Consider the following 13934-nt stretch of genomic DNA (forward strand, 5'->3'; position numbering starts at 1 on the left):
ACTAGGCAGGCTTTTAAGCTGCAAGGCCATTAAATGCTAATCAAGGTGGTCCGTTTCAGCATTCACACTGCCCTCCAACCAGAGGCGGTCCTAGGTAATTTTCAACGGTAAGCAAACAGTATTTTGCCCCCCCCCCCCCCCCAAGCAATCACCGATATATATTTTCTGTTTGTCGTGGGAGTTCTGTGTGCCATATTTGGTTCAATTCCATCATTGGTGTTCACAATGCTCTTTGTAGGTGAACGATACATCCCAGTAACTACAACTCGCATATGTCAAGGTCTATTTTCCCCCAAGAGCGCCTCAAGAGCGCTCCTGGGCAAAATCAACTATACCGCCAATGCTTACTTTGCGTAATGGGTTGAGCCGCCCCTGCGTTTCACCCACATCCATGGCAGGTATCCTCAGAGGATGTGAGGTCTGTTGGAAACTAAGCAAGGGAGGTTTATCTATCTGTGGAATGTTGTCCAGAATGGGAGAAAGAACTCTTGTCTGTTGGAGGCAAGTGTGAATGTTGCAATTAATCACCCTGATTAGCCCCCGGTGGCGCAGTGGGTTAAACCCCTGTGCCGGCAGGACTGAAGACCGACAGGTCACAGGTTCGAATCCGGGGAGAGGCAGATGAGCTCCCTCTATCAGCTCCAGCTCCTAATGCGGGGACATGAAAGAAGCCTCCCATAAGGATGATAAAAACATCAAAAATCATCTGGGCGTCCCCTGGGCAATGTCCTTGCAGACGGCCAATTCTCTCACACCAGAAGCGACTTGCAGCTTCTCAAGTCGCTCCTGACACGACAAAAAAAAAAACCCTGATTAGCATTGCAAAGCCTTGCAGCTTCAAGGCCTGGCTGATTCCTGCCTGGGAATTGAAATATTAGTATTATTTGTAATTTTAATCTATATTTTAACTTGTTATTGTATGGTGTTTTTAGACTGTATTATTAGCATTAAATCCTTGCTGTGAGCCAGTCTGAGTCCCTCTACAGAGGTAGAGAAGATCAGGATATAAAAGTTTTAAATAAATAAATATTTATAACACTGATATTTTGGAATGGTGGAACAACGTGAATTGGTTGGTCCTGGTGAAGGGGACACAAACTAAGGGGAAGGGGAAGAGGGAGGAAAACGGTATAATAATTGTCGAAGGCTTTCATGGCCGGAATCACTCAGTTCTTGTGGGGTTTTTTCGGGCTATATGGCCATGTTCTAGAGGCATTTCTCCTGACGTTTCGCCAGCATCTATGGCAAGCTTCCTCAGAGGGTGAGGTCTGCTGGAGCTGGGAAAAAAGGGGGGGGGAAGAGAAGAGAGAAGCCTTTTTTCCCAGCTCCAGCAGACCTCACCCTCTGAGGAAGCTTGCCATAGATGCAGGCGAAACGTCAGGAGAAATGCCTCTAGAACATGGCCATATAGCCCGAAAAAACCCACAAGAACTGGGTATAATAATTATTATTATAAAGAAATACAATATGTATAAGTGAATAAAAGGTGTGTGACAGAGTTATATGTAGCATAAGTTGTAATGGAAATTTTAAAATAATGATAAGAAATATGATAAGAAATATGATTAAAGATGTTTTTGATGTTTATTTACAGTTAGATTGTATATAATATGACATACTCTTTTGTCTAAGATACTGTAAAAAGAGAGAAGAATGTATGCTTATACATTTTGTTGGACAAATTTATAAATAAAATATTTTACAACATTTGTATCCCGCCCACATCAGCCCGAAGGCAACTCAGAGCGGCGTACAAGTCGGCAACAATTAGATGCCATATATAAAAATACATACATCAATAAAAAGCAAAAACATCACATTTAAAAGCCATAAAAACAATGAATAATAAAAATTATAAAAACTAGCCATTGAAATCCACACGCATGTGGACCATTTCAACAGAAAGGAAGAAACCATGAAAATGAACAAAATCTGGCTACCAGTATCTTTTTAAAAAAACTCTAAAATTAGGACAGTAAATAAATAACAACACTCAGAAAACAGGGGAATTCCTGAGAGGAAATAATCAGGGCCAGGTAATACCTCCCAACAAAGGATTGCCCTAGGCAGGAAGCAGCCAGGTCTTGAAGCTGCAAGGCTTTGCAATGCTAATCAACATGATTAACACTCAGAAACAGGGGAATTCCAGACAGGAAACAATCAGGGCCAGGTTCTACCTCCCAACAAAGGATTCCCCCAGGCAGGAAGCAGCCAGGCCTTAAAGCTGCAAGGCTTTGCAATGCTAATCAAGGTGATTAACACTCAGAAAACAGGGGAATTCCAGACAGGAAACAATCAGGGCCACGTAATACCTCCCAACAAAGGATTCCCCCGAGCAGGAAGCAGCCAGGCCTTGAAGCTGCAAGGCTTTGCAATGCTAATCAAGGTGATTAACACTCAGAAAACAGGGGAATTCCAGACAGGAAACAATCAGGGCCAGGTAATACCTCCCAACAAAGGATTCCCCCGAGCAGGAAGCAGCCAGGCCTTGAAGCTGCAAGGCTTTGCAATGCTAATCAAAGTGATTAATTGCAATATTCACACTTGCCTCCAACAGACAAGCGTTCTCTCTTCCACCCTGGACATTCCACAGATATATAAACCTTGCTTGCCTAGTTTCCAACAGACCTCACAACCTCTGAGGATGCCTGCCATAGATGTGGGCAAAACGTCAGGAGAGAATGCTTCTAGAACATGGACATACAGCCCAGAAAACTAACAGCAACCCAGAGATTCTGGCCATGAAAGCCTTCAACATGTTGAACCCAACTTTGGGAATCCGGTTCTGGACCTTGAATAACTTTTTATACGTTCATGCCGAGGCCCATTTACACTGACCATTTATTTATTGCAGCTTTAAAGTGACAACATACTCCCACAAAAGTGTGCAAAAGAAAGCCCTTACTGTGCATCAGTGCGCTGTGCTTTGTATAATCATCATTCAGGTCCAAACCAGTTCCAGAATTTCCTATGGAATCATCTGCACAACGAAATACTGATTTGAAACCACATTAAATGATCAGTGTAGATGAGACCTTGATCCCAGAACTGATTCTCTGCCCCTTGTGATATGGATGGCACCAACTGCAACTGACTGCACAAAAACTACATCAGTATTGACCTCTCTTTTTCCCTCTCCTGGTGGCGCAATGGGTTAAACCGTTGTGCCAACAGGACTGCTGACCAAAAGGTTGTCGGTTCGAATCTGGGGAGCGGGGAGAGCTCCTGCCTGTCAACTCCAGCTTCTCATAAGGGGACATGAAAGAAGCCTCCGACAGGATGGTAAAACATCTGGGCGTCCTCTGGGCAACGTCCTTGCAGACGGCCAATTCTCTCACTCCAGAAGCGACTTGCATTTTCACAAGTCGCTCCTGATACGAAATAAAAGCAAAACTCACCTTATCAAAACCCACTTTTTTGAGTCTTGCTTTATAAACACAGTTCTATGAAAAGTAATCTGTTTATCCAGACTTCTGCTTGTTACAATATCCTGGTCTCTTATCTACGAGTAAACCTCACTTCATTTAAACTAAACTATTTTGCAGCAGATATGTATGTTATTACTTTTTTTAAAAAATGTATTCTACGTTTCAGAGAAGACGGTGTGCCTGGAGACTGCAGAGACTGGCTAACACAGGAAACAACAAACTTGAAATCCACATTTGCTGTTGGAACGCCTCTTGTACTTTAAACAAGTGTAACATATTTGCCACTTCTACAGGCTCCCATAGGAAGCCATGTACTATTGGACCTTCCAAGCAACAAAGGACTGATGACAAGAGCAAGGCGTTCAGTCTGGTAGCTTTCTCCTAAATCTGAAGTCTCACTACCTAATTTTATTTGAAAAAGCTTTGTAGTCCTCTTTAGAATAAGTCAACACTAAAGGTAAAGGTTTTCCCTTGACATTAAGTCTAATCGTGTCCAACTCCGAGGGTTGGTACTCATCTCCATTTCTAACCCGAAGAGCTGGCGTTGTCCGTAGACGCCTCCAAGGTCATGTTGCCGGCATGACTGCATGGAGTGCCGTTACCTTCCCGCCAGATTGGTACCTATTGCTCTACTCACATTTGCATGTTTTCAAACTACTAGAAGCTGGAGCTCAACCTGCTTCCTGGATTTGAACCGCTGACCTTTTGGTCAGCAAGTTCAGCAGATCAGCGGTTTAATCCACTTTGCCACCAGGGGCTCCAAGTGAAAATTAGATTTTGTCAAATCCAAATGGCAGATACGTTTTGGGATCTCACTTCTTTTGCAGCTTTTCTATCTCCCTTTTCCAACTCACCTCTCTGTAGCTTTCTGCAGTCCAGTTCATGCAAAACCAGCCTTTCCATTGCCACACGCATTTTGACAGAACTATCTCTCTGAATGAATAAGCAATCAAAATTATGCAGGAAAGCCTCTAGTTTGCACTTACAATTATTATGCAACATTTTCTACTAATGCTTAGCATGTTAGGTTGCAAAGTGTTTGCGTTATATAATTAATGGGGACTTTAGCGCGGGATTCTAGACCAGCGTTTCTCAATGTGGTGGTCGGGACCCCTGGGGAGGGGGCTTGAGTAGGGGTTTGAGAGGAGTCGTCAAAGACCATCAGAAAACATATATTTCTGATGGTCTTAGGAACCCCTTTGGCAGAGAAGGCGGAAGATCTCTCCGCTTATCCTACTCTTCCTTTTTGGAAGAGTAGTGAATACTGGTGGGGTTGAGGAGCGAGATTGATTTTGTCATTTGGGAGTTGTAGTTGCTGGGATTTCTAGTCCACGTACAATCAAAGCATTCTGGACTCCAACAATGATGGAATTGAACTAAACTTGGCACACAGAACTCCCATGACCAAGTGAATCTTCCCACCAAAAGCCCTCCTCCGCTGTGATTGGCCAGCCTTTCAGCCAAGGGGAGGGCTGTTTCTGAGACTCCAAGCAAGGAGGGGAGAGCAGGCGTGTTCAGCGCATGGCAGCGTGATGCACATGTGCAGGCAAGGGAGAGCTTGTGAGCCTGGAGGGAGGCTCATGCCAGCGGGTTCCTTCAAGGCATGGGGATTCAGTGTGGGAATTTTGACCCAATTCTATCGCTGGTGAGGTTCAGAATGTTCTTTGATTACAGGTGAACTATAAATCCCAGCAACTACAACTCCCAAATGTCAAGGTCTATTTTCCCAAACTCCACCAGTGTCCATATTTGGGCATATTGAGTGTCTGTGCCAAATTTGATCCAGATCCATTACTGTTTGAGTCTCTGTGTGTAGGTGAATTACAACCCCAGAACTCAAGGTCAATGGCCACCAAATCCTTCCAATATTTTCTGTTGGTCACGGGAGTTCTGTGTGCCAAGTTTAGTTCAATTCCATCATTGTTGGAGTCCAGAATGCTTTGATTGTACATGAACTAGAAATCCCAACAACTACAAATCCCAAATGACAAAATCAATCTCGCTCCCCAACCCCACCAGTATTCAAATTTGGGCACATTGCGTATTTGTGCCAAATTCGGTCCAGTGAATGAAAATATATTCTGCATATCAAATATTGACATTACGATTCATAAGCGTAGCAAAATTACAGTTATGAAGTAGCAACAGAAATAATGTTATGGTTGGGGGTCACCACAACATAGGGAAGTGTATTAAGGGGTTGCGGCATTAGGATGGTTGAGAAACACTGGTCTAGACAGTCTTTCCTAATAGAAACATGTCAGCATATTTAGTGCACGTTAATCCGTGCTTTAAAGTGATTCAATCAATCCCTTGAGAAAGTGGCTTAAAAGCAAAGCTAGTGCATATGTACAAAGTTAAGTTGTTTGGGGTTGTTGTAGGTTTTTTCGGGCTATATGGCCATGTTCTAGAGGCATTCTCTCCTGACGTTTTGCCTGCATCTATGGCAAGCATCCTCAGACTACCTCTGAGGATGCTTGCCATAGATGCAGGCAAAACGTCAGGAGAGAATGCCTCTAGAACATGGCCATATAGCCCGAAAAAACCTACAACAACCCAGTGATTCCAGCCATGAAAGCCTTCAACAATACATTAAGTTGTTTTGATCCAGACACCCAAACCTGTTGGGTGCAAAAGATCTGGGGATATTATACCCCACATTCCTACCAACTGGCCAAGAAATGTCATTGTTTACATTACAAGTGCTATAAAAAAATACCTTCAAAAATACCATCAGTTAGCCCTCTCGTGTGCTGTGACTTTCTGGGCAAATTGCCCTCTATCACAAAGATAGATTCTCAACATGAGAAATGTCTATCGGACCCTGTGCATTCGTAACAACATTTAAGTGCTATAAAGAAAATCATGGAAGAGTTGTAATACAATCATTAGTAAATGAGTTCCTTCGCAACGGTCCCTAAGGCGTTAATAGTTCAAAACAGACAAGAAGGGGCCATTCGGTATCCCTCTTGGCTTGTTTAGAAGTCTCTTAGAAATCTTTCCATGGTGAATAATGAAAGCATTCGTATGCATGGAGGAAAAATTAAGGCAGTTCTCTTGAAGCAAGGTGCTTGTGATTAAAATGGCAGGCAAACCAAGCCAGGAGAAGATCCAACTACGAGGGGCGTTCAGTAAACCCACTTCTATTTATCACAGGATGCTGAAACTGCACATGTGCAATGATATAAGTCTCAATAGGTTCCGTGCCAACTTCCAACTCTGAATTGATAACGGTCTTGATGTTACAGGTGCAGAAGTGGTGTGAGGTTTGATAATGGACCCAGTGGAAGACGGAGCAGTCCTCAAGTTCCTTTCCTTGAAAGGCCGCCCACCAAAGGAGACGTTCGATGAGATTAAACAGGTTTATGGTGAGGATTCCCCGTCATATGATGGAGTCAAGAACTGGCATCATCAATTCAAATGTGGCTGGACTTTGGTGTTACTGGAACATGACCATACAGCATGGAAAGCTCACAGCAACCCAGTGATTCCGGACCTAAAAGCCTGCAGCAGTATATCTACTGGTCATACTGAGGGATTGGTGGTCCTACTCTGACTGTGAGAGCCATTCAGCAGTGGAACTCTCTGCCCCAGAGTGTAGTGGAGGCTATTGACAAGCTGGAGGGATATTGACAAGCTGGAATGTGTCCAGGGGAGGGCAACTAAAATGATCAAGGGTCTGGAGAACAAGCCCTATGAGGAGCGGCTTGAGGAGCTGGGCATGTTTAGCCTTAAGAAGAGAAGGATGAGAGGAGATATGATAACCATGTATAAATATGTGAGAGGAAGCCACAGGGAGGAGGGAGCAAGCTTGTTTTCTGCTTCCCTGGAGACTAGGACATGGAACAATGGCTTCAAACTACAAGAGAGGAGATTCCATCTGAACATGAGGAAGACCTTCCTGACTGTGAGAGCCATTCAGCAGTGGAACTCTCTGCCCCAGAGTGTAGTGGAGGCTCCTTCTTTGGAAGCTTTTAAGCAGAGGCTGGATGGCCATCTGTCAGGGGTGCTTTGAATGCAATATTCCTGCTTCTGGCAGGGGGTTGGACTGGATGGCCCATGAGGTCTCTTCCAACTCTGATTCTACTCCCCAAAATAACATTCTCATATGCTACTCAGATCCCTTGCTGGTGTGTTCAGAAACCATGCCGCAGAGAGCTCCCAAAGGACACCATCAGAGGTCAAAGCAATGCACACGAATTGCATTTCTGGTGGCAAATGGCCAGGCTCAGTTGCAGAAAGCAGGTGATGAAATGTTCCGCAATAAGGCAAAACATCAACGACCGGTTCCCAAAATACTCTCATACTACTCTCATAACACTCTCACACTGCCTATTCCAAGGAAAACTAGCTGAGTCCTAATCCATTTAAAATGTAGACGTGTGCTTTTCACCTTACCAAACAACAACTTTATTTATATACCGCTCTATCTGGCTATGTTGTCCGGATGCCCGACCACCATCTCCCAAAGCAGTTGCTCTATTCCGAACTCAAGAACGGAAAACGGAATGTTGGAGGACAGGAAAAAAGATGATTTAAAGATGGGCTCAAAGCCAACCTCAATACCTCTGAGGATGCTTGCCATAGATGCAGGCAAAACGTCAGGAGAGAATGCCTCTAGACAAGGGGTCCTCAAACTAAGGCCCGGGGGCCGAATACGGCCCTCCAAGGTCATTTACCCGGCCTTCGCTCATGGTCAACCTAACTCAGAAATGACTTGACAGCACACAACAACAACAACAACAAGCCTATCTCATCAGCCAAAATCAGGACCACACTTTCCATTGAAATACTAATAAGTTTATATTTGTTAAAATTGTTCTTCATTTTAATTTTTGTATTGTTTTTAAGTGGGTTTTTGCACTATAAATAAGATATGTGCACTGTGCATAGGAATTCATTCATTTTTTTTCAAATTATAATCCAGCCCTCCAACAGTTTGATGGACTGTGACCTGGCCCTCTGTTTAAAAAGTTTGAAGACCCCTGCTCTAGACCATGGCCATATAGCTCAAAAAACCTACAACAACCCAACCTTAAAAGCTTTGGCATGGACACAGAACTGGGAAGCCCTGGCCCTTGAGCGCTCCAGTTGGTGGTCAGCTGTGACCAGGAGTGCTGCAGAATTTGAAGAGGCACGAATGGAGGGTGAAAGAGAGAAACATGCCAAGAGGAAGGTGCGTCAAGCCAACCCTGACCGGGACCGCCTTCCACCTGTAAACCAATGCCCTCACTGTGGGAGAACATGCAGATCAAGAATAGGGCTCCACAGTCACATACGGACCCACTCCCAGGATACTACACTTGAAGGACCATCATCCTCGGACTACGAGAGATCGCCTAAGTAAGTAAGTAATCTTCCCAAGGGGGCTCAGAGCGGTTTCCAAGTAACATCATCAATACATACAAAGTAAACAACATAAACATAAATTTAACAAGACAATATAAGCATAAGAACCTTAAGAACAGACAAGCATCTCAAGCTCTGAGGATTATCTGGGAAGGGATCCCACTGGAGCATTGCAGCACACCCAAATACCTGGGAGTCACTCTGGACTTATAAGAAGCACTGCTTGAATATCAAGCAAAAAGGGGACACTAGAAATATCCTACAAAAGCTGACTGGCACAACCTGGGGATCACAACCAGACACAGTCAAGACATCTGCCCTTCTGTTTTGCTACCCCATCAATGTTTAACATTTACACAAATGATCAGCCACTACCAGAAGGGACAGAGAGTTTCCTCTACGCTGACGACTGTGCCATCACTGCTCAAGCAGGGAGGTTTGAAATTGTTGGACAGAAGCTCTCCAATGCTTTATGTCCTCTTACTGCCTATTACAGGGAAAACCAGCTGATTCCTAATGCAGACGTGTGCTTTCCACCTTAAGGACAGACAAACATGACCTCTGAGGATGACCTTGGAAGGAATCCCACTGAAGCACTGCAGCACACCCAAATACCTGAGAGTCACCCTGGACCATGCTCTGACCTACAAGAAGCACTGCTTGAATATCAAGCAAAAAGTGGGTGCTAGAAATAATATACGAAAAGTGACTGGTACAACCTGGGGATCACAACCAGACATAGTGACGACATCTGCCCTTGCGCTTTGCTACTCTGCTGCTAAGTCCGCATGCCCAGTGTGGAATACATCTCACCACATTCAAACCGTGGATGTGGCTCTTAATTAGGCGTGCTGCATTATCACAGGATGCCTGCGCCCTACACCACTGAAAAGTGCTTAAGCAGTAGTTAAGCTGTAGCAGGATGGCCCTCTGCTGAGAGGGTTTGGATGATGCCTTCTTGCCTGTTAGAATGGGGTTTGGACTGGATGACTTATGATCCTAAGGCGATTCAGGGAGTTTCCTCGGGTAATTTCAGGGCGGCCTCTCCTCCTATTGGGTGGAGTCTCCTCTGGAAATGTTTATGCTAGATGGCCATCTGTCAGGAGGGTTTTGATGGTGCCTTCATTCTCATTAGAATTGAGATGGAGTGGATGATCCTTGGGGCCTTTGACTCCATGATTCCTCATTGCAGGGGCTCCTGAAAGGCTGTGTTTGAAGGGTGACTTGGGGACTTCTCCTGAGGTGCTGAAGCAATAGCGAGATGGCCCTCTGTCGGGAGGGTTTTGACGGTGCCTTCTTGTCTGTTAGAACGGGTGTGGACTGGATGGCCATTGGGGCCAATGACTCCATAATTCCTCACCCCAATTTGGAAGGCTGTGCTTGGAGGGTGAGTTGGGGGGCTTCGCGCTTAAGCAGCAGCAGGGCGGCTCTCTGCTGGGAGGGTTTGGATGGTGTCTTCTTGCCTGTTAGAATGGGGGTTGGACTGGATGGCTTATGATCCCATGATTCCTCATCCCACTTTGGAAGGCTTGGAGGCTTCTCCTTCTCCGGAGACGCTGAAGCAATAGCAGGACGGCCTTCTGTCGGGAGGGTTTTGATAGCGTCTTCTTGCCCCTTTGAATGTGGGGTGGGCTAGATGGTCTATGATTCCAGGCTGTGATTGGAGGGTGGTTTGGGGATTCCTTGTTCTCCGGAGGTGCTTAAGTAGTAGGATGGTCCTCTGTCAGGAGGGTTTCAATGGTGTCTTCTCGACTGTTGGGATTGGGGTGGACTGGGTGGCCATTGGGTCATATGACTCCATGATTCCTCATCCCACTTTGGAAGGCTGTGCTTGGAGGATGATTTGGGGATTCCTTGTTCTCCGGAGGCGCTGAAGCAGTAATGGGATGGTCCTCTGTCAGGAGGGTTTCAATGGTGTCTTATTGACTGTTGGAACTGCGGTGGACTGGGTGGCCACTGGGGCACATGACTCCATGTTTCCTCATCCCACTTTGGAAGGCTGTGCTTGGAGGATGATTTAGGGATTCCTTGTTCTCCAGAGGCGATGAAGCAGTAGTGGGATGGTCCTCTGTCAGGAGGGTTTCAATGCTGGAATTGGGGTGGACTGGGTGGCCATTGGGGCATATGACTCCATGATTCCTCATCCCACTTTGGAAGGCTGTGCTTGGAGGATGATTTGGGGATTCCTTGTTCTCCGGAGGTGCTGAAGCAGTAGTGGGATGGTCCTCTGTCAGGAGGGTTTCAATGTTGGAATTGGGGTGGACTGGGTGACCATTGGGGCATATGACTCAACCATTCCTCATCCCACTTTGGAAGGCTGTGCTTGGAGAGTGACTTGGGGGCTTCTCCTTCTCCAGAGGTGCTTAAGCAGTAGTGGGATGGCCCTCTGTCGGGAGGGTTTGGATGGTGTCTTCTCGACTGTTGGAACTGTGGTGGACTAGATGGCCACTGGGGCACATGACTCCATGTTTCCTCATCCCACTTTGGAAGGCTGTGATTGGAGGATGATTTGTGGATTCCTTGTTCTCCAGAGATACTTAAGCAGTAGAAGGATGGTCCTCTGTCAGGAGGGTTTCAATGTTGGAATTGGGGTGGACTGGGTGGCCATTGGGGCATATGACTCAACGATTCCTCATCCCACTTTGGAAGGCTGTGCTTGGAGAGTGACTTGGGGGCTTCTCCTTCTCCAGAGGTGCTTAAGCAGTAGTGGGATGGCCCTCTGTCGGGAGGGTTTCAATGGTGTCTTCTTGCTTCTTTGAACGTGGGGCAGACTAGATGGCCTGTGCTTCCCAATTTCCCTCTGGCAGACTGGGGGGCTCCTGGTTCTCAAGCAGTGGCGGGGGGTCCCTCTGCGGGGCGGGCGTGGGCGGGGCGACGGCGGAAGGGCGACTCGGGTCCCTGCTGTTGCCTCCGCCGCCAGTCAGCCCAGGGCGCGCACCCTCCGAGGCCGAGGGCGGAGGCGAGGAGGGCGGGCGGGCGGACCTTCTTGCAGCGGCGGAGGCCCTTGCGGAGGCGCTGCCCGCCGCGGGAGGCCAGCTGCAGCTCGGCCTGTGCCGCCGCTCCGCCCAGGCGCCCCAACCCCTCGGCGCGGTGGACCAGGCGGCGCTCGGCCTCCAGGAAGACGCGGTGCAGCTGGTGGGCGCGCACTTCCAGCTCCGACACCACACGCCGCCGGCTCTCCGCCTCCAGCAGCCGGCGGCGGGCTTCGGCCAGCTCCAGCGCGGTGCGCACCGCGGCCGGCAGCGAGGACGAGTTGGAAGGGGCGCGCACAGCCAGCTCCCGGGATGATGATGAGGAGGAGGAGGAGGCCTCGGGCTCCGCGTCTTCCTTCCGCAGGGGCTCGTCGGCAGGGGGCGCCGTTTCCAAGCCGGGCATCGCTGCGGTTCCAGAGAATGAGCGAGAGAGGCGCTTCAAGGCAAATAAAGCACACTCTCCCCTGCCCTGCGGCGCGCCATCTGCGCCCCGGAAAGGGCTCCGGGCGCTTTTATACCGCGGAGGGAGGAGGCGGGGCCTGCGCGAGGCTGCCTGGGGTAGGGGCAAAGAAGCGCAACCTCAGGCAGCCAAGCCCCGCCCACTACTCATCTGAGTCACGCCCAGTGCCCATCTAAGAGCCGCCCCCCCGCCTCAGCCAAGTCTATGCCAGGGTGCGTTTATATACGGCGGAGGGAGGAGGAGGCGGGGCCTGCGCGAGGCTGCCTGGAGTAGAGGCAGAGAAGGCAAGCTCAGGCAACCAAGCCCCGCCCACTACTCATCTGAGTCACGCCCAGTGCCCGCCTACTCCCAGTCTAAACCCCGCCCCGCAGCCTCAGCCAAGTCAGTGCCAAGGCTCAGACAGCTAAGTCCCGCCCACTATTCATCTGAGTCACGCCCAGTGCCCGTCTAAGTTGCGCCCCGCCGCCGCCAAGGCTCAGACAGATAAGCCCCGCCCACTACTCATCTAAGTCACGCCCAGTGCCCGTCTAAGCCCCGCCTACTCCCAGTCTAAACCCCGCCCCGCAGGCTCAGCCAAATCAGTGTAATTTCTCTATAAATATCTCTATGTGTGTGAATCATATATATCTATCTATATCTATGGCTGGATGGGTCTTTATCAGGAGGGCTTTGATTATGTTTTCTTGCCCTGGTGAAGAGAGTTGGACTGGGTGGCCTTAAGTATTTTCCGTTGGTCATGGGGGTTCTGTGTGGGAAGTCTGCCCCAATTCTATAGCTGGTGGGGTTCAGAATGCTCTTTGATTGTAGGTGAACTATTAATCCCATTAACGACAACTCCCAAATGCCAATGTCTATTTTCCCCAAAATTCACCTGTGTACATATTTGGGCATATGGCATATTCGTGCCAAGTTTGGTCCAAATCCATCATTGTTTGAGTCCATAGTGCTCTCTGGGTGTAGATGAACTACAACTCCCAAACTCAAGGTCAATGTCCACCAAACCCTTCTAGTATTTTCTGTTGGTCACGGGAGTCCTGTATGCCATGTTTGGTTCAATTCCATCATTGATGGAGTTCAGAATACTCTTTGATTGTAGGTGAACTATTAATTCCCGCAACTATAACTCCCAAGTGACAAAATCAAAAAAAATTGAGTGATGGTCACTCCTTGGGTTAGTAGGTGTCTTGAGGTCAAATTTGGCGCCAATTCATCCAGTGGTTTTTGAGTTATGTCACTCCCACAAACAAACATTACATGATGAGGAATATAGGAGTTGTAGTCCAGCATCTGGATGGCCACATAAAATGACACGGAGGGGCTTGAATTTGACCGATATGCCTTAGGCCCAGAGGGTTGCAGCCCTGCCAGCCCCACACCCGCCTGGCATCCAACCCTCCTCCCCCAGCCCCAACCAGAAATAACTAACCTGCCAAGCAAAGGGGACAGGAATTTGTGGAGTTTTCTCCCTTAATTTATGCCTGGATCACATATATATATGGAGTGGACTATGTGTCGGAGGAACAGGGATAAGGCTATTTGATGCTTCGTTCAACACCAGCCCAAGCAATCGTACTGACTTGCATGCAAAAACACCCACGCATGCCAAGGCCAACCCTTCAATCTCAAATGGTTATGATTGTCCTAGAATGGTAAGAGAATACAACCAGAAGCAGAGCGTCACAAAACGGAGCGGGCTTTAGCACAGCAGGTTAAACCACCAGCTGC

General features: G+C 47.7%; 1 protein-coding gene across 1 annotated transcript; it reads right to left on the minus strand.

Moving 5' to 3' along the window:
- Positions 1–1560: 1560 nt before the first annotated feature.
- TRNP1 (TMF1 regulated nuclear protein 1) lies at positions 1561–12338 on the minus strand. Its single transcript, XM_067473721.1, has one exon. The coding sequence runs from the start codon at positions 12150–12152 to the stop codon at positions 11604–11606; it is 549 nt and encodes a 182-aa protein (XP_067329822.1). The 5' UTR covers positions 12153–12338; the 3' UTR covers positions 1561–11603.
- Positions 12339–13934: the final 1596 nt, after the last annotated feature.

This window comes from Anolis sagrei, chromosome X, assembly GCF_037176765.1.
Source record: "Anolis sagrei isolate rAnoSag1 chromosome X, rAnoSag1.mat, whole genome shotgun sequence".
In the NCBI taxonomy this organism is placed as follows: Eukaryota; Metazoa; Chordata; class Lepidosauria; order Squamata; family Dactyloidae; genus Anolis; species Anolis sagrei.

What these genes read in the sequence shown, in the direction of transcription:
- TRNP1 (XM_067473721.1), bottom strand. Translation starts at nt 12,152, where the DNA reads ATGCCCGGCTTGGAAACGGCGCCCCCTGCCGACGAGCCCCTGCGGAAG.